This window comes from Octopus sinensis, linkage group LG3 (genome assembly GCF_006345805.1).
Source record: "Octopus sinensis linkage group LG3, ASM634580v1, whole genome shotgun sequence".
Taxonomy (NCBI): Eukaryota; Metazoa; Mollusca; class Cephalopoda; order Octopoda; family Octopodidae; genus Octopus; species Octopus sinensis.
In genome coordinates, this window is record NC_042999.1 from 140,292,305 (window position 1) to 140,319,867 (window position 27,563).

A 27,563-nucleotide genomic window follows, 5' to 3' on the forward strand; every position below is an offset into this window, starting at 1 on the left:
GCCATTATGGTGGTGGTGGTGGTGGGTGAAGCTTTGTGCGTAGAATTTGCACAGGCTGTGTGGTAAGAAGCTTGCTTCCTAACCATATGGTTCTGGGTTCAGTCCCACTGTGTGGTGCCTTGGGCAAGCGTCTTCTATATGACCAAAGCCTTGTGAGTAGATTTAGTTGATGTAAACTGGAAGAAGCCTGTCATTTATATGTGCATGTGTGTGTGTGTGCATGTGCATCATTGTGTCTGTGTTTGTCTCCCACCATTGCTTAAGAACCAGTGTTGGTGTGTTTATGTCCCCATAACTTAATGTTTTGGGGAAAGTGAATAAGTACCAGGGTCGATTCATTCAACTAAAAATTCTTCGAGGCAGTACCTTGCCATGGCTACAGTCAAATGAATGAAACAAGTAAAAGATAAAAGATGTCTGTGAGTTGCCTTGGATATACTGATATGAATTACTAAGTTTAATAAACCAGTTCTGATGGGAATTTCCTAGTTGGATGCGACCAGGGGAGCTGATCTAAGTATGTATGGGAATAACTGTAGAAAAGGGCCAAACTTGCCACACTCCTTTAATGACAGCAACAGGAGTGATGAAAATAGCTCATCACAAACTGGTCTATTCATTTGATTCTGTATTCTATCAAGAGTAGACAATACATGTTTGGAGGAACCTGCTCAAAAATGTGAATAGCACTCCACTTTTGGATGGATTGGCTCTTGTAAAAATACAAAAGACCTTCAGGTGTTAGGAACATTGTTGAACATCAGAATGAAGCTACTATTTTACTCACTGCTCTGGCCCAAAGATGAGTGAGCCCTATCTCAAATTAAGCTGTGAATTTAAGTGTCTATTGAAAGGAGGAAACCCTTTCAAAGAAATCATGTTCGTTGAAAAAGGAATAAAATCAGAAATTTCATAATGGTGGTAGGGAAGATATTAGATTGGTCTTAGCAGTATTAAATGCAACCAGTGATCTGCTTCCCTATTGCACAGTCTCAGGTCAATGGAAAGAGCTACTCCTTGGTGTTTGGCATTCTGAGAGGGGAGACTGTAAAGTGTAGTTTCATCAACAAATATGTCAACAAAGCTCTAGTAAATTTATCATCTAAATCATTGAGAAGCTGCAGTATGCGTGTGTATGCATATTTCAGTTGGGTGTCTTTACCATCACTAAGTACCAAGTTAAAAAGTAGAAGTTCAGTCAAGTAGATTGGAGCACTGTGTGTGTGTTTGTGTGTGTGTGTGTGTGTGTGTGTGTGTGTGTGTGTGTAACAAACATATATCTGTTGGAAATGCAATACTAACATTGTATGAAAGGTAGACCACAGTTAGGTGATGTATGTAGGAAGGATGACTATACTAGTATTGACATAAAGCAAATGTATTTACCAGTATAGTCACTCTGCATATCTGATTAAATAGATTGCTTCTGAAGCAGCTGAATCTAATGAAGGCATACTATAGCTCCCTTTAAGCAAAGAATCCAAGTTTTTTGAAATTCAATTAGATATCCAGCAATATAGTATTCTATTGCCAATGCACCTCATCTACATCATTCATCAATTAGACTGTAAGCATGTTCTGGCAGATTTCATGGATATCATTTTGTATAATTGTAAAGCAACTGTAGCAGTGCATGCGCGCGCACACACACACACACACACACATACATACACAAACACACAGAGTTATGTTGAACAGGTATGTTATTTCAAAATAAATGAAAAGTTATTAGATTAAAACAAAATGTTAATGGGACTTTCCTTTAACTAGTGTAGATAAAAGAATGAATATAATTTTTAAGAGTGCTTCCTCTGCTGAATTGTAGTGCAAGAAAGACATAACTGACTTAAATGAACATTGTTTCCTTTTGTACAAGTATACATTGTCATTTGTTAGTTTCTGTATCCAATAATTTTTACATTGCTGCATTTTGATAGAGAATTTTGTTTGTAATTTACTTTTCACAAACTGTACTTGTTAACAATTTAATATTGACTGCTTTACCATTGCAGATTATGGGGAATAGTAGTGAATTCCAACGTGCAGTAAAATTGGTTGTAGAGCGTGTATCATTTGACAAGAATAACACTGTCCAAGTGTTTGAGGCAACCATCAGGTATGTTGTCCTAAATTCATATTGTAAGATTCGAATTTTCAAAAAATAACAATGTAGATGTGATGTAATTGGATCATGATGTATATTGGCTATGGATGGAGTACATGAGGCAGATTTTTAAATTTGGGGAGAAGGTATTTAATGTGAGTATTTAGAAGATTAAGCCTATTGCAAGAAATATTTAAGGATTAAGTTCCATAGAAACATTGCTACACACAGCAAAACCAGTAATGGTCATAAGGTTTATCGTATAAACTGATTTCTACTTAAACAAGTAGGTGTGCTATAAGGATTTAGAATTGCAGGGAAGAATAAATGAAATTTTATGACTTTAATGTAATTTTCAGGATGATTAGTGATGTATGGTAAATGAAATGAGAATATAAAATCATATTGGAAAAGCTGAAGATTTGCTTAAGGAACTGCAGAGGTGTGCTTCAGCTGCCTGACAGAAAACAAATTCCTTTTCTACTTTACAGCTGAGTGGTTAATGGTTGTAAGGGTATATAGCTATAAAAACAATTGCCCAACATTAAAACTATTTGACCCATGTAAGCATCAAAAAATGAAGGTAAAATAGAGAAAAAATGAAATGGCTTGTTACAAGTTGATGTTTGTATTAAAAAATAAATCACTGGAAAGTATCTCTATATTTAATAAATTTTATTAAATTATCCTGACTGTCTGAACATATCTTCTAACACTATTCTATGATTATATTTGCAGAGTTCTTGGAGCCCTTCTCTCTGCTCATTTGATCATTACTGATCCCCACCAACCATTTGGAAATATGAATTTGTTTGAGTACAATGATGAGCTCCTTCATCTTTCTCATGATCTTGCCTCTCGTCTCCTGCCTGCTTTTCAGGCTACTTCAACTGGTATTCCTTATCCAAGAGTAAGTCAACTGTTTACCAATACTTCAGTCTTTGAAGTTTTATTTGAAGTCTTTAATATGCAGGGAATATGCCGTTAGCATTTTTATATCATAACTTTTAGATTCTCCTTCAATTGATAAAATTGCCTTTTTGATGAATTTATTAACACTTTCAATTTTAGATTTTTTACACTTTTAATTTTAGGTTTTGATTTCTTTTTCACCTTAATAACAAGAATGTATATAAATATAAATGATGATAAAATAAATTTTGTCCTCTCAGTCTCATCATTTGATAGACCTCTTTTTCATTACCCCTTTACTCTGATTAATATAACCAGAGTAAAATAAAATATAAATCATGTTTTATCAATTTATCTTTTGTTACTTTAATTTTTTATTGCTCTCTCTCTCTTTCTCTCTCTCTCTCTCTCTCTCTCTCTCTCTATATATATATATATATATTATATATATATATATATATATATATATATATATATAATATATATATATATATATATATATATACATACATACACACACACACTATATTTCCAGTTTACAGTTCTTTAGGCACTGAAAGTAACCTTAGAAGCATTTTTTAGTTCTAGCAAACTTTCAATATTAACTGTTCACCTGTCTCAATGTATATCTATTGTACTACATTAAGAAAATCTGCCTCAACAAAATCCATCCAATCCCTGCAAGCATGGAAAAGTGGACATCAAATGATGATGATTAACACTTTCATGTGACGTGTCTTTATCATACAATTACAGTCATATAGATGAATATGTTTCACTACTTTTCTTGTGTTTCCAGACTTTTGAACATGTTTTTACTGCTTAGTTTGAGATGAGGGGACAAAGCTATATCCATTTCATTTCCTTCTAGTCTAAGATATAAGGATAAATGGGTGTAGTTAATACAGTTAATGTTCACTTTAGGATACTACATATTCCTGGTTGAGGAGAAAGGTGGAAATTCCAAAGTTGTAGGAATATTTCAATACTTTTAGTATTTACATTTCATTTACATTGTTGTGGAATTGTTTTGTTTTTAATTTTTTTCATATTTTGCTTTTTCAGATAAACTTAAAGAAAGGTGTTCCTCCTAATTGTTTGAATGAAACATGTACCTCAGGTGCAGGCACACTCCTGCTTGAATTTGGTGTACTCTCACGTCTGTTAGGTGATCCTGTTTATGAGTCTGTAGCTCGACGAGCTGTTGAATCTCTATGGAAATACAAGTCTAATGTCACTGGATTATTAGGTAATTATTAACTGCTAAATGACAGGAAAGGGTTGCATGGATGTGTGTGCCAAACAGACAAAAAAAAAAGCAAAACGTATCTCTTTTTCTTAAGGGTAATTTTTATACTTATTTTCACTTTAAATAAGTACATAGGCAATAACAACCATTTGTCTCTTACACAATAAAATCTACATGCTCATTATCAAAAAGTGCCATAAAATATTCACTTTTCTTTGACGATGGCTGTATCCATGTAAAATGTTTGAAACATCAATTGGTGATATCCATTGTTCTCTAATGAAATATCAATTGATGATGTCTGCCATTTAAGGATTAAGTAACTAATTTGAAATTTATATATGACTTGAATCACTATTGGTAAAATAAAAGTAAGACCCCCTTCCATTAACTGAAGTAGAACCTGTTATTGTCATTAAATAATTCAGATACAAGAGACTTATGCTATGGCAGTAATTGATTGAATGATAGAAGCAACACTCACGTCTTATATGTCTGACATATAAGATGTCAGTTTCGGTTGAACTTCAGCTTTTAAACAGTACTATGAGACCATTCAATTTTTATTGTGGGCATGCTGTTTTATTATCTAGGACTCTAAATGTGTAGTCATTATTTTAAAGATTTTAAAGAGTTTATTGAGGGGAAATTTAACTGCTACATTATGTAGGTAAAGTGACTGCACTGTAATCCTCTCACCAGTTTGGTATACTATACAGTTTGGTATATATATATCATCATCATCATCATCGTTTAATGTCCGCTTTCCATGCTAGCACGGGTTGGACAATTTGACTGAGGACTGGCGAACCAGAAGGCTGCACCAGGCTCCAATCTTGATCTAGCAGAGTTTCTACAGCTGGATGCCCTTCCTAATGCCAACCACTCTGAGGGCGTAGTGGGTGCTTTTATGTGCCGCCGGCACGAGGGCCAGTCAGTCGGTACTGGCAACAGCCACACTCAAATGGTGTTTTTTTACGTGCCACCTGCACAGGAGCCAATCCAGTGGCACTGGCAACGACCTTGCTTGAATGTTTTTTTCACATGCCACCAGCACCCAGGGAAAAGCACCACTGATGCTATATTTCTCGTAAGACAGCTGCAGGAGAAATACTTAACCAAAGAGCCAGGGAAAAGCACCATTGATGCTATATTTCTGGTAGGACAGCTGCAGGAGAAATACTTAGCCAAAGATAAACCTCTGTACCTGGCTTTTGTTGACATATATATATATATATAAGCAAGGAAGGAGATAAGACTCTCATTCTGGCTGGCAAATGGCCCTGTTCAATATGTGGAAAAGGAACAGGATGTAATTCCATTTGCTGCACCAAATGTAAGATTTGGATGCATAAGAGATGCAGTGGAATCTTGGGAAGGTTATCAGATAAGGTCACTTTTGTGTGTGGTAGATGTGCAGGAACAGTAAGTGTTAAGAGCTCGAGGCACTTAAACTCTCTCAGATGCCCAAGAGGCTCTCTTGTGGTAGTAGATTGGTTCTGCTATTTAGGTAACCAAATTAGTAATAGTGGTGGATGATCTGAAAGTATTTTTTCTAGAATAAGAATAGGGTGGAGGAAGTTCTGAGAATTACTACCTCTGTTGACAGAAAAAGGACTTTCTCTCAGAGTAAAATGTAGATTGTATGATGCTTGTGTGAGAATGGCTATGTTACATGGTAGTGAGACGTAAGTTATGACTGGAGGACATGCGTAGGCTGGAGAGGAATGAAGGTAGTATGCTTCTGCTCTGTTGGATTTACCACATCAGTGTGCATGACCGATAGAGCACAACTATGTTGAGAGAAAAGTTAAGCACAAGAGGGATTAAATGTAGTATACAGGAGAGGAGAATGTGTTGGTTTGGACATATGATGTGTATGAGTGAAGACAGCTGTATACAGAAGTGCCTGTTGCTGAAAGTGGATGGCACCTATGGAAGAGGGAGACCTAGGAAGACATGGGATGAAGTGGTAAGGACTGATCTTAAGATGTTGTGAGATATAAAGTTCTAGAGAAGACTCGTCTACGAAACAGAGTGCTTGAAGAGTTGTGTCCCACCCACTCTACCCTAAGAAACCGAACTACAACTCCTCTGCTAACTGCATCTTTCTCTTCTTTACATTTCCTCTTCATAAATTATAATAGTTTTCCAATCCCCTTTCTTGCCCTCACTGCCCTGCTTACTGTATCGCTGCTCTCTGCACCCCCAATACTTACACACCTTATTTTTTTAACCTTGTTCTACGCTCATATTCTTGTGAGTATACCCTAGCACTACACCATCTTTCTTCTGCTCTCTCTTACACTTTTGCTGTTTTCTACTCTCTCTCTCTCTATTTCCCTTTGGTCACACTCTCTCTCCTCTTGTTTTTCCTCTGACTCGATAACCAAGTATCTCCTTTACATCAGCACACTTGTTTCTGGCCCCTCTCTCTCTCTCTCTCTCTTTCTCTTGGTAATCATGTATCTCCTCTATAGCAAAACCCCTATTTCTGCCTCTCTATTTCTCTGTTATGCTCTAATCTTTCATCATTTGATACTGGATCACCTCCTCTTATGACCCCTCTGTTGTCGCAAGACTCCTGCTTTTGTCTCTTTGTTACACTCTAACCTTTCATCCTTTGACACAAGTTCTCTCCTCAAATGCCTTGCTCCTCTCATAATTCCTTGTCTTGTGAGTTATTTGGTTACCTGACAAGTGGTGGTGCCACATTAAAAACATCCAGTCCACACTGTAACATGGCTGGTGTTTGGAAGAGCATCCAGCTGTAAAAGTCATGTCAAAACTAACCTCACCTATGCTAGTGCCATGTAAAAAGCACTGAGTCCATTCTACAGAGTTGTTGGTGTTAGGAATGGACATTAAATGATGATGATATATATATATATTGTTTAATGTCCATGTTCCATACTGACATGGTTACACACACACACACGTAATGGGCTTCTTTCAGGTTCTAATTTCCAAATTCACTCATTAGTTTTTGCTCAATCTGAGGCTATAGTAGAACACATTTAACTAAGGTGCCACACAATGCAACTGAGTCTGAAACTGAGATTAGGAAGCAACCTTTTTAACCATGCATGTATGCATGTGTGTGTGTGTGTGTGTGTCTTTACCAGCTAGATCATATTACCTTGTGTGGATATAAATGTCTTAGATTTCTGGTGGGTCATGATTCTTACACTGTTCAAGATAACCTTCTTGTGTTCATGCTACAATAATATGTACCTAAATCTGTGTAAAGTGGTTGGTTTCCAGGCACAGATATGAAGCTAAAATACAATGTACAAGTGAGTTATGGTTCTCTTGCCCATCTAGAAGGGCTGTAACTTTTAATAACTGATTTAGACCATGATGTCTTGTCTATCCCTTGGCAGATGGAAAGTAAATATAAAACAATAATGATGATGACAGCAGTAGCACTGCCCCTTCATAAAAGTGTGTCTAAAGTTACTTGAAAGTAAACATAAAATGATGACAACAATGACCAGCAGTGTCACCTCATCATAAAACTTGAATATGTCCTGATTCTTTGGGGATTAAGCCATAATAGAACTGCACCTTACCTGCATCAGAGGGGATATCAATAAACTCGTGTGTGCTCATCATACCTGTTATCCCCTCAAGACACAGACTAACTTGTGTTGTGATCCAGCCACTTCAATTCCAGATGGATAGTGAGCAGTCCCTGAGGCTGGTGAGGCATAATTTGGTTGGATCTTGAATGTGAATTGAGGAGCATAGGGCGATACAATATAAAACATTTGACAACTTATTAAAGTAACAATTCTAAACATTAAAAACAGTAATTAACAAATATTATTTTGGAGCAATCTGTAGAAAACTAGGCCTAGATACATTACTGTGCCTAATATAATGCCTGATATTCCTGTGTTCTCAATGGCTTCTCTCCCCTCAAACAGCATAAATTAAAATAAGTACTACTTCAGCTGATTGTGATTTGCATACTACTAATTTTGTTCTAGAAAATAAAATGAGATCTATGCATATCTTTCTAGTTTATGTATTTACATTAAAATTGATATAGATAGTATTTTATAAAAAAAAGAAAAAAAACAGTTTATAAAGTATTTATTCTCACATGGGAGAAGAGTTGTTCTTGTTAGCTTTCATTCTTTTTATTGGCTCTTGACCATCAAGTTTAATTTTTCTTTTATTTGTTTTGATGTCAGGTAAATGAGATAGGTGATTTAATATACCTACAAAGTACATTACCATTGCTTAGATACTAATAACAAGTAAATAAGATAGCATAGTGATTAGATGCTAACTCCATGACTCTTCAATTTAGCTATTGTGATTCCTTTTATAAGCTAACTATGTCATCTTAATTGAATGAAGTTTATATTCAAACTATTAAAGTGAGAATAAGTTAATTTACTATGAGGAAAAGAGAAGAGGAACATGCTGAGACATCAAACTTTTCCTCTTCTACACTGTTAACTTATTCCCACTTTGTGAGCTGTTTGTATTTACTATTTACCAATGCAAACAATAGCCAGTTCCTTCAAAGTCTATTATTTTATTTTGATCTCTATTCAGGTGATCAACAGTTCTAAATGGATAGTGTTTCTTTCATACACTTGTATGATAATGCATCACTTTCTGTTGTTTTAATATAATGTTATTTCATTCAGTTTTTCTGTCTATCTGTCTGTCTCCCCACCACCACCTCTCTCATCTAAGATTAACTTTACTGAGGTTGAACATGTATGAATTATTGGTTAAATGATATGAATAGATCTGAAAAAAAAACATGAAATTGACAGGCAACTGAAAATAATCAATCCTACTCAAGTTGAATAGATGATGTGAATTTTGTAAAAAGCATTGTGAGACAATGATATTGGCCATAATAGTGGTAGAGTAAGGAATATATAAAATGAATGTTAACTTTGAGTTAGCTAATATCTAATTACAGTAGTATGGAAGAATATTACTGAAAAGTGATGATAATATTTATTTCTGCTGTTTCAGGTAATGTAATTAATATACAAACTGGAGAATGGGTTGGCATCATGAGTGGACTTGGAGCTGGTCTTGATTCCTTTTATGAATACTTGCTCAAGGTTAGATATTTTTACAATGTTATTTTTTGTCATAGAAATTAATCATCTCAAAAACTAAAATGTTTTGAATTATACATACATACACAATCATCCTCATCATCATGTTTATTTTTCTATTTTTGCATTATCAGATGAAATTCATTGAGACAAAATTTCTATGGCGTGTTATTCTTGTCACTAACCCTCACCTGGGTTTTTTTTTTTATCTATGTCTCACAAATTCCATTTTAAACTTGTGCAGATCTATATGGTAAATATTTGATAATGGTACTGCAGCAACAGAGTTGGGGGAGAGCAATAAAAGAGCCTGTACCTAATGGTAGGGCAGATAATGATGGCCTAAGCCTTCTGCTTTAGGGTCAGAAAATACCTTGTTCTAGTCAGCTACTTAACTCTACAAACCTCCAGTAAGATCCAAAATGGAGTACTACTCTCACAGCTGGAATGATTTTTTTATCATCAATTAGCATCCATCTTTCATGCTGGCATGAGTTGGACAGTTTGACGGTATCTGACAAGCTGGAGCACTGTGTTGAGTTCCAGTATCAGCTTCACATGTCTTCTATAACTGGATGCCCTTCCTAATGTCTACCACTCTAAAAATGTACTGGCTGCTTTTTTCTTGACATCAGCCTTAGTGAGGTCACTTACTGCTAGTATTGAGAGGCTAAAGTATAATAGAGAGGTAGTGCTTTGATGTAGAAGAGTTACATAACTACCTAACATTATATAAAGGTGGGTGAGAATAGCTGGAAAGAAAGCAAGCAATGATAGTGGGGATAAAGTGTCAGAGCATACTTTCAAGATATAAGATGCATGTAAGAGAGATTATGGACAAAGGATCAGGAAGGGTGGATGGATACGTCCATTGGAGTGTAAGAAGAAAGTGACAGATAGTTAAAGATGGAGCAAGCGGTGAATGGAACAAGATAAAGTGTGGTTGATAATAAATATCAGTATGGGGGTAGGGAAAGGAAGAGATAAGTGGCAGTACAGTAAAGATGGAGGACAGCAGTGTAATAAATATGTAGATAGGCCAGAAAATAGGGAGATGATGTGCAGGGTGGAAAAGGGGAGAGTGAGACAGAGAAAGAGAGGTACAGTGACAGAGATGGATGTCAGGTACATTAGATTGGCTATAGTTAATGGGGAACAAAAGTGGGGGAGGCCATCATTGACAGATATGAGAGAGTGTTAAAGATGAAGTATGACAGCCTTAAGATGTAAATCAAAAGAGAGATGACTGAGGCACAAAAAGAGGTGATTGGGTGGGGGTAAAATGAAGGATGAATTTTGAAAGAATGTGGTACTAAGGAGAGGGGAGGTAACTGATAGAACACAGTGTGGATGAAATATGTGCAAATAGGTGGAGATGGTTTGATAAGGACAGACTGGATGCAGGGTCAAGGCTCAGTGAGTGTGTAGATATAAACATAATGCTTTAGGATATCACTTTTATCAAGACAAATGGATCTTCTCAAGCACAGCAAATCATCTCAATCACCAATCATCTCTATCCTTTCCTTGGAGCTCAACATCTTGAGATCAGCCTTCACTATTCTGTCCCATGTCTTCCTGGGTCTCATTCATGCACGAATTCCACCCATATTTAAGCACTTTTATATACAGTTGTTCTCATCCATATGCATCACATGACCATAGCAACACAATCTTCTCTCTTGCATGATTCTCCTTGTGCTCGATTCTCTTAACTCATTTGCGCACTGATGTTGCACATCTAGTGGAGCACACAAGCTTCATTCCTTTCTAGTTTTCACTTGTTGTTTGCATTCAGGGCCCATGTCTCACTACCATGTAGCATTGTTTGTATACAAGCACCATACAATCCATCTTTCATTCAGAGAAAGAGGTTTGTGACCAACAGTAGTAAAAGCTCTCTGAACTTTCTTGAGCCAGTTCTTTTTCAAGTAACTTACTTTCACAACATTCCCATCCTCTGCAAATTAAGTTACCTAAGCAACAGTAACTATCTATTACCTCTAGGGAACTTCCTCATTTGAGAAAATCTACTTCCTGTGTGTTCTTAGTGTTTATTGCTCCTGCACATTTGCCAGATACAAAGTTTCTTTTCTCTATTAACCTTTCTTGTGATTCCACTGAGCTTCCTTTGTGTGCATAGCTTGCACTGGATATACTATGTGGAATCTCTGCCTACACCTTTCTTACATATTGATCAAAGCCATTTTCCTGAAGGGGTATAAGTCCTGTTTGTTTTCTGCTTACTAGGGCATTAGTTTTTGCTTAGTTAACTTTAAAGCTCTTTGGTTCCTGGTTTTGCTTCTACACCTGGAATCGTATTCCTAATTCTTCTACAGATTCTTCTATAAGAATGAGGTCAGCAACCTGTAGTTCCCAAGGAAACTACTATATGAGAAAGAATTAGATGGCCCAAGAAACATGAAATTCTGGAAGATGATGATGTGGAGGTTTATAGAACTAATGACCACATCAGAGAACTAGTCAACACACATGACAAAAAGGAGGGTTACAGTAGAGTAAGGGACCTAGATAGAGTTGATGGTATTGTTGCATAGGGGAAAATGTTTTTTGATTGCTTGAGGAAATGTTTGGTAATAAATATAGGTAGGTTAGATAGTAGGTTGTACCAGATAACTTTATTTTCTGTTCTTATTTATTTGGTGTTATGTATTTAATCTGTTCTTTGAAGTTGTTTCGTTTGAAGGGATTGTCATAAGTGTATGCATTATATAGAAGCAAGCTTTCTTTGTTGTATGAAAGTTTGGAAAGTCTGTAAGAAATACTTTTAGCTAAGTTTTTGATAATGGCAAGGGAGTGGTTGGAAGATGCCTATGTATTAGCTTTTGTTTGGATTTCATGGTGCATGTATAGATGTATGGAATAATTGAAGTCTAAGGTGTTGTCTAAGAAATTCAGTTTTTGTATTAATGCCTATCACTGTTGACCAACATTCATTTGTGTATAATTGTTAAGGAGTTTAATAACACTATTTGGTGTGTGGTTGAATTGATTTTGTATAGATTCTTCATTTTGATGTGTATTTCAATTGATTTGGCGAGTGAAGTTATTTTGTTTCTTAGGTTTTTCAAAAATCTATTATTTGTTGTACTTCATGTTCTTGGTTAACTGAAATAGATTCTGTTCAAAGTGTGTTGGGAGGAAGGCATTTGGTCTTAAGGCTATATTTAAGTTTAGAAGTAGACATTATTATTATAATACAGAACTTTCCATCTTCTACTGGTTTCATTCTGGGCATGAATTTTTTGACTGATGTGGAGATACTATATAGTGTTTAAGGATAGTGTGTGTGTGTGTTAGTTTCTGTTTCAAAAGAAAAAGGGCGATGTTGATTTGCTTGTTTTTATTTATTTTTCTTTTTGTATTGATGTATGAATGAGGCATATGTGTTTACACATTTGTGCATGGGTGAAGTAGACAGGTAGTAAATTGGATTCATATGTTGCTACTGGGGCTAGATGATTTAGGAATGAGAAAGTGTTGATTGTGCTGTGCAAGTTCTCCCTACTTAAAACTAGTTAACATGCAAGTCATGCCATTTGGCCCTAATGATGTGTGTTTCTTAGAACCACAGATAGACAGTGGACCACTCATTATGGTGATTGATGTTTCACACATACATTTGGCGCAATTAAATACTGCCACATCCATAGTTTCCTTGCTTACAAGAACATGTGGAAAGTTATGTTTTGAGCAACACCAATTTTTGATAACAAGATTTTGAAGGTATAGTTTATATTTCTAAGTGATAATTCTAATGCTTGTTCCTCTATTTCTTCCTTATTCAGTCATTTATCTTAAGTGTAATTGGTCTGCCAAGAGGTCAGATCACTCACAATTCTTCAGGGTTCAGCAGTATCCTCTACTGATGTACCTTGTGGTCAAAGTCATAGTTGAACACTACATGGAAACTCTAGACATACACCTTATGCATTCAGCTCTTTCTTTTTCTACATCTCTGTATGCAGATTTTTGGACATGCACACCTAATTAAATTCTAAATTTCCATTTACTTTCATTATTCTAGTCTTTCATTATGTTTGGTGATAATGAAGATCTGAAAAAATTTAATGAATCCTATGAAACAATAAAATTCCACATGCGAAGAGGGTAAGTCTTTTCAAACATTCACAATTTAATTCTGATAAAATTCTTGTCTTTCTATCAACTGAACATATTCTGTACATGTCTTCCTATGGGCAGCATTTAATAATTTGATTCTATGTTACTGAAATCTTTTGGAGGAGTTCATCTCATCTCTACAAACTGGAAGCTCTTGTTTGTCTATGGCTTCTTGTGAAAGTTTACTATATTCTTCTACCTCATGCTCCTTATTTACAACTAAATACACTGGACCAACAGTTGTTGTCCCCAAATCAATAAACAATACTATTCCAGTGCCTCCAATTTAATCTTAATTATCACCATCATTTAACATCCATTGTCCATGCTGGAATGAGCTGGACGGTTTGACTGGGCTGGCATGTTGGAAGGCTGCACCAGACTCCAGTCTGATTTGGCATGGTATTGTACGGCTGGATGCCCTTTCTAATGCTAACCACTCTGAGAGTGTAATAGGTGCTTTTACATGCCACCTGCACGGGTGTCATTTGTGGAACACCGGGGTGCTTTTACATGCCACTGGCACAGGTGCCAATTTGTGTGACACTGGTATCTGCCACGACTGATTTTACTAGGCTTGTTGGGTTTTCTTCTCAAGTACGACATAATGCCCAAAGGTCTGTCATTGCCTCTGTGAGGCCCAACACTTGAAAGGAACTCAGCCACTTTGTCTCTGCGAGGCCCAATGCTTGAAAGGTGTTCTTTACATGCTACCAGCACGGGTGCACTTGGCTTGACAGGTCTTCTCAAGCACAGCACATTGCAAAAGGGCTTGGTCACTAGTCATTGCTTCAGTGAAGCTCAAAGTTCAAAGATCATGCTTCACCACCTCGTTCCATGTCTTCCTGGGTTTACCTTTACCACAGGTTCCCTCCACAGTTAGAGATTGGCACTTTACACAGCTGTCCTCATCCTGTGTTGATTAAATCATTAGAAATGAATAATAGTAAGACAAAGTCTGAGTCTTGGGTTTATAAGCATTTAGTTGATTGGTATTCTTAACTATACTCAGTGATGAGTGAAACCTTATGCTTTGAAAATCAAATTTTAGGACATCATGATAGCAATAAAGAGGTGATGACTATAGCAAGAAATACCTGTTTGATGATGAAGTTGAACATAAACTGACACTAAAATGGGTCCATTTTAGTTTTATTTTTTCATTATTAATAAATAGGAACTGCATCATTAATGTGATTTTTAGGAATACAGGATTTTTTTTTATGAAGACAAGGAGCAATATTTGTAACTTTTGCAGCTCATCTCAGACTGTGGTTAATGTAGCTGATGTTTATATGAAACCTCTGCTGATCCATGTTTGTATAGAAAATATAGATTTGGACAGAATAGATTTGGCAAAGTGTTCAGTATAAGGCCTGAGAACACACAGTAGAAATAGTGGTATGAAGAGAGGAATATGTATTAGGCAGGTATAATTATAGATGATACTGAGTTTACTAATTTACAAGAATAGTGATGGAGACAGCTTATGGGCTTATGGTTTAGTGCATTGGTGGGCTTGCATTTAAGGAGGAATACACTATTGTATACATACAATTTCTAATAAAACTGAATGTGTGATATGACTCTTAGTATGGCCATTAACCCCCACACATGCACACTACTTCCAACTTGTGTCAAAGTTGTAAAAGCATCAGACAAAATGTTTTAGTGTTTCTTCCAACTCTTTATGTACTGTGGCCAACTTTGCCTTTCATCCCTCTGGGATTGAGAAACAAAAGTACCAGTCATGCATTGTAATTGATAGTATAATCCCCACTAAAAAATTGTAGACTGTGTGTCTATATCAGAAACAATTATTAACTAATATTTTGTTATTTAAAGTATTGACTGGAGTTATTTAGTGCTTTTGATAATGTATTACCATGTTTAAGATGCGTTTTATTGCAGGAGGGTGCACTGTAATAAAGGATTGGGCCATCCCCCTTTGTATGTGAATGTCAACATGAAAACAGGAGACACTGTTAACAATTGGGTCGACTCATTGCAAGCAGCTTGGTCTGCTCTTCAGGTTGGTAAGCAAATAAAGCTACTATATTTACTTGTATATAATGGGGAGAAATTAAAACAAAATATCAGGATCAAAATTTGGTAGTGGGTTTATACTCAAGTGTGAAAAAACATGTTACTGGTTTTTAGACACAGGTATGACTGTGTGGTTATGAAGTTTGCTTTGGAGCCATGGAGTTAGGGGTTGTATCCCACAGCATGAATATTGTCATCAGTTAATGTTGTATATTACAGCTGCAAGTTCACCAGTACCTCAGGGTGAAATTAGTAGATAGCATGCCAGCATGGAAGGTGGATATAATGATGATCATGATGAAACTAAAAGAGCCTGTTTGTGTGTGTATGAGAGAGAAAGAGAAAGAATTTGACAAAAGCTAGCAAGTCACTGTCACTTCTCTTGTAATAATTTAATAAACATGTTCTCTGCAAAAAGGTATTGAGTAATTCTTCAGTTTAACGTTAAAATGTTTTTATCACAATTTAACATAAAAGCAAACATTTTATATATATATATATGAGGTAAAAGCAGCTCTAGTGTAATAAATACTAATATGCTTTGTGTATTTTTGGTGGCTGAAAATGCATGGTGGAGTATACAACTCTCATGTCACTGGTGTTAAAACACCTTATAGTTATGGTGTTTTAACACTGGTGACATGAGAGTTATATACTCCGCTACGCCATTGCAGTCACCAGAAAATACACAAAGCATATACATTAGTCATCATCATCATCATCATTTAACGTCTGTATTATTGCTAGCATGGGTGAGACGGTACTACAAGAGCCAGCCAGTATATGTATTAAATAATATTTATTTTTACACACACACACATATAAAATTAATATAAACAGCAATTTGTAATGTTTCACCAAAAAGGAGAATTATAGATGTCACTAGGGTGTTAGGAAACACCTACATTGCTAGAAATAAAAGCTAAACCACTCTAATGTTGAAGTTAACGCACATGAATGAAAACATATACACTAAGGATCATAGTTGTCCAAAAAGTGCTGATCGAGAATTCTTAAGAATTGATTGAATCTTCCATGTGTTAACATGTACCACCTTGTGACAGTGAAAACTTTCATTTAATGAAGATATCCTTGGCCTGAAGAATAGCCTGCAGTATACACCTCGCTTGGATATTTACCACTTCTGAGGTTCTGCTTGCTATGAAACATATGTAGCTTGGATCTTATCTGCACCATTCCTTAACTATTATACTCTTATTTGCACACCTGGCAAACCTGATCACCTATCATGAAGTATAAAAACTTTTTTCAGTTTATCGTACTTTGATACAAAAAAATCCACAACCTTCCATCTCAATAAACCACTATTGTCCCTGAAAGTTGTTTTTTATATTTACTATGGATTGCTTGAAGCTAACTTTATTCCTACACCTTGATCCCTGGATCTTATATATATATATCATTATCATCATTTAACATCCATTGTCCATACTGGTATGGGTTGGACAGTTTGACTGGGCTGGAAGGCTGTGCCAGGCTCCAATCTGATTTGGCATGGTTTGTATATATATACAAGTGAGAATATAACCCGTGGCCTCTACCTGGGATGTAGCCAGCCCACTTATGCATACCTTTCCTTCTTGTGACACAAACCCTACTTGTGAAGACCTGCTGAGGCAAGGGAAAATCAAAATCGAAATCGATCGACATAATGGAAATTGTAGCTGTGATACCGGTGCCGGTGGCACATAAGAGAACCATCCGAACGCGGCCGTTGCCAGTGCTGCCCCAACTGGCCTCCGTGCCGGCAGCACATAAAAAGCACCGTCCGATTGTGGCCGTTGCCAGCCTCGTCTGGCCCCCGTGCTGGTGGCATGTAAAAAGCACCATGCGATCGTGGCCGTTTGCCAGCCTCGTCTGGCACCTGTGCAGGTGGCACGTAAAAAGCACCCACTACACTCACGGAGTGGTTGGCGTTAGGAAGAGCATCCAGCTGTAAAAACACTGCCAGATCAGACTGGGCCTGGCGCAGCCTACTGGCTTCTCTGACCCTTGTTGAACCGTCCAACCCATGCTAGCATGGAAAACGGACGTTAAATGATGATGATGATATATATATGTGCCAGCATGGACAGACATTAAATGATGATGTTGATTATGTGTATATATATATATATATATATATATATATATATGATGATGATGATGATACATGTTTGTATGAGTGGTTTTGTGTTTTCTCCTTATCTTACATGTACTTGCTGACTGTAAAGAAAACAATCATGCTACTAAATACATACAGGCAGTGTCATATTCTTGCAATCAACCACAGAAACATGTGGGATTTTGACATGTCTTGACATGTGTGATCTTTGTTAGCAAAAAAGCTCATAACTATATTAGGTTTGTTTATTGTTGAATAGCCTAGGAGATTACTACCTTGCTTGGAAACAGGTGAAGGTATCTGGTTGTAGAAAATCTGCCTTAATGAATTCTGTCTGACTGACACAAGCATAAAAAATGTAGACATTAAAATAATGATGATGATAATGATGATTTTTAGGTTTCTCACCCACTAAAATGGGGACTGCATTATATTTAGGATCACATTCTACTCTAGTGAATACAGAAAGCATAATATTCTAAAAAGACATTGTGCATGATCCCAATGACTGATCTCAGTTACACTACAGATCAATCCATCCAATGCCACCATTGAAACATGATGGTGGTGGTGGTCATAATGAGAATTTCTTAAATTCCTCTCTCTCTTACATAATTGCAGCTAACTGAATCATTAGGTGTACTTAAACTATGTTGCATTTAGTGAACAATAATGTTACTAGTTATAGGTTTTTAACAGGTCAGTCACTGGTTTATTCTATTTCATTGGTTTCCTTGCTGATACTTACATCTTTTTAACCAAAATACATCTGTAAAAGATGTACATACACATGTACACAAGCTTAGCTAAAGAAGAAATATCAACTGCCTGTAATAAGTCCAATTAGTAGAACATTTTAGTAAAGTCACTTAACTCATAACCTTCTGGCTCTAAATAAATACAGTGAAATTGTAAAATTTACTGCTGTAGGTAGTGGGAGTATGGTATAATTGATAAGTGTTTCATTAATTTACAGAGTTGAGCTCAGAACCTCCCATAGACCTGGAGAAAGAAACAAGAAACCATCCAGTGTATTATTTCCAGGGAAAAATCTGCTTCATCTACAGGATGATCAACAGCTCGTGTCAACCAGGCGGAATATGCCATACTCTGTCATGCCATATACATTTTATGTGTATGTATGTATGTATGTATATGAGAAAATGATTATCCTTCAGCTAAAATAATTTGGGGATTATTTGAGCAATGCCAAATATATATTAAGTATATGAGATTAATTCATATATATGCCTTGTGGTGTGGTATATGATATTTCTTGTATGAATAAATTGGCTGGTTGGATGAATATTTAGAAGTATGTGCATACACATATGATATAAAATATGTATGTATATGCAGAACATCTGCAGGCCCTCATAAAATTTGCTTCTTACATGAAACTAGTGGTAGCCTGCATAATATGAATAACTATGTTATACCCCTTATAAGGTACGTGTGTATATGTGTGTGTGTGTATACACATACATACATGCATACATATACACACACTCACATACAGATGTAAGCATGTCTGTAGTGCTGAGAAATTGTTTCTGAACAAAGTAGTTTTGGGTTCAGTCCTACTGAGTTGCACCTTGGGCTTAGTGTGTTCTACTATAGCCTCAAGCAGACCAAGACTTTGTGAGTGCATGTGTCTCTTGTTTGTCTATATCTGTAATTGCTTGTACAACACTTATGGTGAGTGGTGTTGTTATTATCAGTCCACAATTATCAGTTAACAAATGATCCAGTCACTTCATGCCTTTCAAGCTGAGTAGAATAAGAGATCCCTTACTTGGGAAAATAGGTAAGGGTTAGCATCAAGAATGACAACTGGATGTAAAGACTTCCTTGATTAAATATTCATTTAATCCATACAAGCATAAAAAAACAGATGTAGACAAATACACACATATGTGTGTGTGTGTGTATATATATATATATAATATATATATATATATATATATATATATATATAAATACACACACACGTAGATATAGATATTACAAACAGCATGTTGTTATCAACCTAAAAGCCTGATGAGCATTAATTTACTTGCTTAGGTTTATAACAATGGTTATAGCAAAGTTTAAAAATTAGGATCATACATATTGTCAGTATCTTACTGATATCGCCTCTTCTTATTAATTTTCATGAACCAATTTTCTCATTACCATCAGTGAGCTACTATTTGATTTCTTACTCTGTATTGTAGGTGCTTAATGGAGATGTTGAAGAGGCAATCTGTACTCATGCCTTCTTTCATACAATATGGAAGAAATATGGTGTTCTTCCTGAACGTTTCAACTGGCAGTTTAAAGCAACTGATCTTCAGTTTTATCCTCTTCGTCCGGAACTGGTTGAGTCAACGTACTTTCTTTATCAAGCTACAAGAAACCCCTTCTACCTCCATGTTGGCAAAGAAATTATCCACAGTCTCAACACGCACACAAGAACCAAGTAAGTTCATTAAATAAACATCTTGGAAGCTGATGTACTCATTGAAGAGATCTCTAAGTAGATCAATGACCAAAAGAGTACAATATGAAAACCTGTGATGTGGAAATTCAAAAATGTTTTAAGAGATGAGATTTGTGGATTATCAGTTACCTATAAAAATATTTTGGCTCTCTACAAAAATGCTAAAGACTGAAGACGGAAACAATTATTTATAATCCAAATTTTGTGCTCTACACAACTGGGAAAGTATCGTGTGTGTGTGTATGTATATATGGAGGCAGGAATGGCAAAATGCTACATGGAACTTTGGTCAAGTGTCTTGTGTTATAGCCTTTGGTGAAGTCATAGTCTTGTGAAGTGAAACTGGGTAAACAGATAGTGTAGAAGCAGTGTAATTAAAGTGAGCAGCCTTGTCACACTTTTTCTGTTTGATTATTTTAAGAGTAGAAGTGTCTGCAGTTTACTTAACCATTTAGACTATAACTAATGAGTATTATTTTTCACTTGCTTTTCATGTTGGCATGGGCTGGACAGATCATTGTAGTCCAAGTCAATTATCAAATGTCACTGCCTTCCTTGAGGGTCAGAGGACTAAATCTCACTCCTGCATCTTGTTTCCGTTTGCTTTCTATGGATGGACGTCTTCCTACCACCAACCATTTTACAGTATACTGAGTGCATTTTATCGTGGCACTAGAAAGGTTGTCATGTCTTCATCAAGGCCTGACTCAAGAGTCCTCTCAACCATATTCTTTCTCTGCTCATTTGCCAGGCACTACCATGTACATTTTGTCTTGACACTAGTACAAGAAGATTGCCTTTTATTGTAAGAGTAATGCATACTCACAACTCTTAAGATATGCATGTTCACTCATGGCATTGTGAGTATAAAGATGCTTGGGTGAAAGCAAGCAATGCCCAAGAACTAGAATGGGTGGGTAAAGGGAGCAAGATATAGTAGAAACACATTATGTTTGGGGTGGAGTGAGGAAGAGAGGATGATGGGTAATAAGAGGTGAACAATGATAAGAGTGACAGATGATAACAAGAAGTGATTCAAAGGAGAGTGAATGATGGCTGATCACTGGCTGTACTGAAAGAGTGATGGTAGAGTGTATTGGGTACAGACAGTTTGATGCAATCCCTTAAGCATAGGTTTTGTAATAAATGAGAGGAAAATTGATATAGGTGGTGGAAAGAAGGTTTAAATATGGCTAGATACTGTTCTATCAGTTGTAATATGGATAGCACTAATGATAGAGACCTGATAAATGAATGGTTGGAAAAGGAGGGCGAGGGGAAAGTGTGATAGAGAGATGAGGTGGAGTGAAATATGCAGGAGGGGCATATGTAAACAAATTTATCTTGTTTACATAGATTGTCATCTCCAGTGCTGCATATCACCAAACAAGTTTATATATATATATAATGTATTTATTTTTAACAGATGTGGTTATGCAACCATCCACAATGTTCATCGAATGGATCAGGAAGACCGAATGGAAAGTTTTTTTCTTAGTGAAACTTGTAAATATTTATATCTGGTAAGTTTAAACTGTTTCAACATGTATTACTATTTTACTCTTGTATTAAGGGTTACTGTCAACATGAGCAATTTATCTTTATATATAAATCCCAATTTCTAGAACCATAAGGTACACTTAAGTAAGCAAAACATAGTCTTTTAGTACAGCTTGTTTAGCTACAAAAAATAGCTACCATTCTTCTTATTTCTTTATTGAGTAGTTCAACAAAGGAAGCCAACATTTTCAAGTGTAAATATAACCTCCACTTCCTGTGCAAATCTTGAAGTTACAGTATCTTAGTGGATTCAGTATATGAATGCACTATCTCTTTAAGCAAGACAATTAACTCTACCTGTCAACTTGTCAAAGCCCTAAAAGGCTTTTGAATTGAGTTAATAATTAAAAGGATGTCAAAAAGGAATAAAACCTATATGGAAATTTTAATTACTGCATATGTGTGTGTGTAAAATACTAAGAATACTCAGAATGATGTGGAAGAAGCAGCTAAATTAATACAGAATAAGGATTGCCAGGTTACAATTACCAGTAACAAATTCAGATCATACAGTTCAGTGGTTAAAATCATGACTAAAATTATTGATCTGATGTTATATCCCAATGGAAGTTGTTGCAAAATAATGATAAAAATTTATATAAAGTATTAACTGTGATTTGAGACTTGCACTGGATAGAAATATCAAATGCCTAAATGTCTGAACACAACAGTTTGATAGCACAAACATGCATATTCAGATCTTCCCAGATCAGATTTTAGGTAAATTTGAATTAGTCTAACATTGGTTTTATGCAAGTATGCAGTTTCTCTTGGGAACAAAGTGTTAAGTTACTGGAATATACTCCAACTTAGGAACAAAATGCAAAATCAAATCATTTCTAGATAAAGCAATTAAGGATATGAAGCCAGAAAAAGCCCCTGGCCGATCAGGAATCACTGCTGAGAATCTTAAAACATCTGGTGGTGTGGGCTATGGCCTAGTCACCCTCATTGTAAACCAGGTAGTTCATGATGGAGTCATACCCAACAACTGGCGTAGCAGCACCATAGTCAACTGCTACAAGGGTAAAGGTGATGCTCTAGATAGAAATAACTACAGGGGTATCAAACTGCTGGATCAGGTGATGAAAGTCACAGAGAGGGTCATAGCCCATCTCATCAAGGAGAGAGTCTGCTTAGATGAGATGCAGTTCGGTTTTGTGCCGGGTAGAAGCACTACTGATGCCATATTCCTGGTTCGGCAACTGCAGGAGAAATACCTAGCTAAAGATAAACTCCTATACTTAGCTTTGTTCTGAACTTACAATATATTTAACTGTTAGCTACAATATTGAACATCCATATTGACACAGTTGGTAGAGAAAAGGTTTATTAGTTGTAACACTGAGGTTTAAATTTGCTTCTGTTCTATTTAAGTAAACACACTTTGAAAACTGGGTGAGATGACAAGTATTTTGTTAACTTACTGAACTGAGCTTAATTTTTACCATGGTAAGAATTGCTGTCATTAGGTATCTTTTTATATTCCTCTTTTCTCTTTTTCTGACAGTTATTTGATAAAGACAACCATCTCAATAAAGAAGCCATCAACTATATATTCAGTACAGAAGGCCATGTTTTCCCTATCAACAGTAGATTCAGGACTAAAAAATACAAAGATTACCCACAACATACACGTTTAAAACCTTCAGTTTCAGTTGTAGATCCAGTCCCTAAAAATCACTCTCAGGTGAGTTCATTTGTTTTTGTTTTTGTTAGTATTTGTTGTATCATTTATATCATGAATGTGCATGTATGTATAGGTAAGTGTATTATGGTCATCAACCTTGCACCATTATGTAAATGAGCTGTGACTGTCACAATTTTTGTTAACAGTTAATAGGTAGCCTCTAGTTAATATCACCCAGTAGTTTGGGAAAAAGAGGGAAATGAATCCTGATACTTTATTAAATACAAAGGAAGTTAAAAATTATCCGTACTTTCACCATAACATATGTTTATTATTATCACACAGCCTTCTGTGCATGCATGCTTATTTTGGTACTATTTTGGTCATAATAATGAAATTATTGTATACAGTGCTCAGGTGCACCACAACTTGTCAGAAAGTGTATATAAAGTACATGCAGTAATGTAGAAATGTCTGGAAAGTGAACATGCTTGTGTGTGTATGGAGGGGAGAAAATCAAGTGTAGTGTTGGCGAATCTCAGGAAGCATGGAAGTTTTGAAGGATGCAGTGCTCCGACAACTAACAACCGATGCCGGCAATTTGTTCCACGCTTCAGCAACTCTCAGCGTGAAAAAATGTTTCCTGAAGTCATGGGAGCTGTGCTGTTTTCTTACTTTGTAAATATGTCCACGGGTGTTAGATGGGTGGAGTTTGAAGAGGTGCTCAGTTATTGTTTGTGCGATGGTTGATAATTTTATGGGTGTCTGCCAAGTCAGCTGCTAGACGTCGGAGTTTCAATGTGTCCATGCCCAGGGAAGTAAGGCATTCATGTGATCAATGTTTGAGTCTGGTTGCACTATTTTTTTTTCTGGCTTTACAGTGTAAGCATGGCTGCTCCACTAGCAATGTGCACCAAAGAACAAAGAGCAGTGAGCTGATTTCTTTGGTCAAAAGGTGTGTCAGGTGCTGAAATGCATTTAGCACAATATGGGGACAGTGCATTACTGCTTAGAACTGTGTGAGTGGATCAAGAAGTTTAAAGGTGGCTGAACAAGCATAATGCACAAAGTGGGAGCAGGACGCCTGTCAACCTCCACCACTGACGAGAAGATTCAGCCAGCTCAAGAGATGGTAATGGTGAACTGGCTCACCATTATCATCTCTTGGATCACTGCTCTTTGTTCTTTGATGCACATTGCTAGTGGAATGTGCTAGAAAGAAAAATGGCATGATCAGGCTCAAACTTTGATCACGTGACCACAATAGTACCAGCTATAAGCACACATGCACAGAATGCAGTGACTATAATAAAGATATGTTATGGCGGAAGTGTGGATAATTTTTTACTTCTTTTTGTAATAATGAAACCATTTGGTTTGATTTTCATCACAAACTGTCAAAAAGGCTCTCATGAGACCTATTTTCACAGTTAGAGATATCATCATTTTTATGTTTGCTTTCCATGTTAGCATGGGTTGGACAGTCCTTCATGCTCCAAGTCACTTTCTATTGGGAGCTACTGCCCCATACATATGACTGGATATACCCCTCCTAGTGCTCTACAGAGTATACTAGATACATTTTCTCATGGCACTGATTCTACAGTGGTTGAATAGTCCTCAAAGTGAAAGGACTAGATTGGCATCTATCCTACAGAGTGTAGAGAGAACAAATACTGCAAAGCATTCTGTCTGATGCCCTAACAACTCTGCCAGTTCACTGCCTTTAATTATTGATGCACCCAGTACGCACTATAAAGTGGATGGTGTTAGGAAGGGCATCTAACCATAGAAACCAGACCAAAGATATTTGAGCATGATGTAGTCCTCCAACTCATCAGATCCTATCAAACTGTCTGACTCATGCCTGCATGGAACATGGATGTTAAATAGCAATGATGATTATAAACTGTATATTTGATACTTTCAAATGTACAGTAAAGTACACCTTTATGAGCAGGATAAGTTTTAATCACCACTGTGATATACTAATAGACTTAGACATATGTAAATGAGTGTATTTTTCTCCCCCCATCTCTCTCTCTCTCTCTCTCTGTAGTATTGCACATAAACCCATAAACACATCACAGTAATTGGTGCATTGGCCAGTGCACATATTGTTACTAGAACAAGGATTCCCAGTCAGATATTTTCTCACTTTGAGCATTCCCTTATCATCATCATCATCATCATCGTTTAACGTCCGCTTTACATAAATGTGTATAATATGTTTGTAAGTATATTTTTGTGTATAAAAATATTCTGACTATATTTATATTTTTATATTCTTGTTTCAGTGTAACAACATTCCTGTTGAATTAAGGTATTTCCTTCCCGTGAAGAGTGTCTATTTGGAACAGATTGAACAAGCTGTTGGATTACAGGACTCTTTGTGAAGATGTCTCCATCACCCCCTCCCCCCTGTTCTATCTCCCTCTCTTTCTCTCTTTTAAACTGTCTTTCTAAATGTCTGTCTATCTCTAACAACAACTGCTTTAGCTCTTATTGTCTGCAAAATGTTCATCACAGAATGAAATTAAAGATCTCACCTAACATCTATCAGTTCATTGTTAAAGTATTCAGTGTAACCATGTTTCAACTGCTGAAAAGAACTCCTTCATCATAGTTACCATTTCATCACACTTGTTTCCACTTCATTCTCTATTACTTTGAGATAATTTACCTGCATATTTGCTAATTGCAGGTATCTTAAAATGCCATTATCTAAAGCTGCTAATATCTTTACAACATACCTATTCTACTGTACACTGGGTTAATTGAAAATTGTTTTAAGTAAAACAGTTTCATACAATTTAAACTTTATACTCCTTTGCATAATAGTATCATAAATTGATTTCTTCATAGACTGAATCTTCTCTCCATTTTAACTCTAAGATTACATAATTTTACTGTAGATTTTAAAATACTTGCCAATTTAATCTTTACCCCCAAAATGTATAGAAACAATTAATCAAGTGGAAGCTGATGTTTACAAGTCAGTATTTACTAACTTGGAGACATCTAATGAAGCTAGCAAGTTTTATTTATGAAATGCAAACAAAAGTCTATTTTTGCATCTTTGTAGAGTCTATTTGTGGCATCTAAAATATGTTTATTTTAATTTTTTTTTTTTTTTCTATGTAAAAACATGTTTATGTAAAATTTTTCTTTTGAAAAATTTGCAAACCAATCATATGACTTGCTTCTAACATAAGCATAAGGCCAGAAATTTGGATGGGGTGGGGGTGGGGGTGTCAATTAAATTCAACCCAGTACTTAACTGGTACTTTATTTTATTGACTTCAGAACTGATGAAAGGCAAAATTGAGTTCAGCAGAATTTTAAATCAGAATGTAAAGAACTGAAATAACTACTACAAGGCATTTTGTCTGAGTTCATTATTAAGCCAATCCAATATGTTTTAGTTATAATAATAATAATAATAATAATTGGTAGTGTTATTATGTACCCGTTTAGTCTTGGTGTAAAAAAAAGGGCTACAGCAAATATTTTGCTCAATACCACAGATCTGCTTACCAGTTGCTTGATCTTAATTAGCTGAGCATGTCCCTAAGTGGCTGATGATATGTGCATCTCTGATCATGAGCAGGAATAATTGGGGAACATCATAGCCATGTGTTGAGAGGAATCTGTTGGGGATTGAATAATTCTCCTTTGGAAACATGGTTGTTTCATTTGTCTTTGTTAAACAATCTTTATTCAAAGACCTTTTAAGTGGGGTGGGCTACTTGACCTGAAGAAAATTCTAATTTGGTCCCATCTGCAAGCTCACACACTGTTTATCTTGATATGAAGTCACCATATTGTGCACATATGATTGTGATGCATGTACCTGGTGTGCCCTTATCAGACAGGTAATAATGATGGGTATATTGGGCTTCATATATTTGTACCCCAGCTTTGATAGTATGCACTGCTTTTTCATTCAGTAATAATAAAGATGATGATGACCTTTTAAAATTTTGACAAAATGTTGTCACACATTTTGTAGAAAGTTGATTTTATTAAGTGAAGACAACCATAGGTTAGATCTGAACTCAAACATAAAGGTACATAACTAAAAACCTCATATTCAATCCCTTGTATGTCAAGTAGTAGTAGGGCTAATTGAACAATCCTTGTCTATGAAATTTCTGGCTTTGTATCTCTGTTAAAAACAAGAAGGAATATAGTGCATCCATATGAAATACCAATAGAT

At 36.0% G+C, this 27,563-nt stretch overlaps 1 protein-coding gene and 1 long non-coding RNA gene across 2 annotated transcripts in view; one reads left to right on the forward strand and one right to left on the reverse strand.

Moving 5' to 3' along the window:
* LOC115209125 (ER degradation-enhancing alpha-mannosidase-like protein 1) overlaps positions 1-26,484 on the forward strand; it is a 47,521-nt gene extending 21,037 nt beyond the window's left edge. Inside the window, exons 3-12 of the mRNA XM_029777268.2 lie at positions 2,013-2,116; positions 2,843-3,014; positions 4,082-4,265; positions 9,270-9,361; positions 13,407-13,489; positions 15,413-15,533; positions 19,889-20,133; positions 21,581-21,677; positions 23,225-23,404; positions 25,642-26,484. Of these exons, the coding sequence (XP_029633128.1) occupies positions 2,013-2,116; positions 2,843-3,014; positions 4,082-4,265; positions 9,270-9,361; positions 13,407-13,489; positions 15,413-15,533; positions 19,889-20,133; positions 21,581-21,677; positions 23,225-23,404; positions 25,642-25,740 (1,377 nt within the window). The 3' untranslated portion in view covers positions 25,741-26,484. The remainder of the gene's footprint in view (positions 1-2,012; positions 2,117-2,842; positions 3,015-4,081; positions 4,266-9,269; positions 9,362-13,406; positions 13,490-15,412; positions 15,534-19,888; positions 20,134-21,580; positions 21,678-23,224; positions 23,405-25,641) is intronic.
* LOC118762602 lies at positions 3,821-27,563 on the reverse strand. The gene is made up of 3 exons (XR_004998357.1): positions 27,431-27,563; positions 20,879-20,884; positions 3,821-3,834 (listed from the first exon to the last, which is right to left on the reverse strand). It is a non-coding gene; the product is annotated as an uncharacterized LOC118762602 (long non-coding RNA).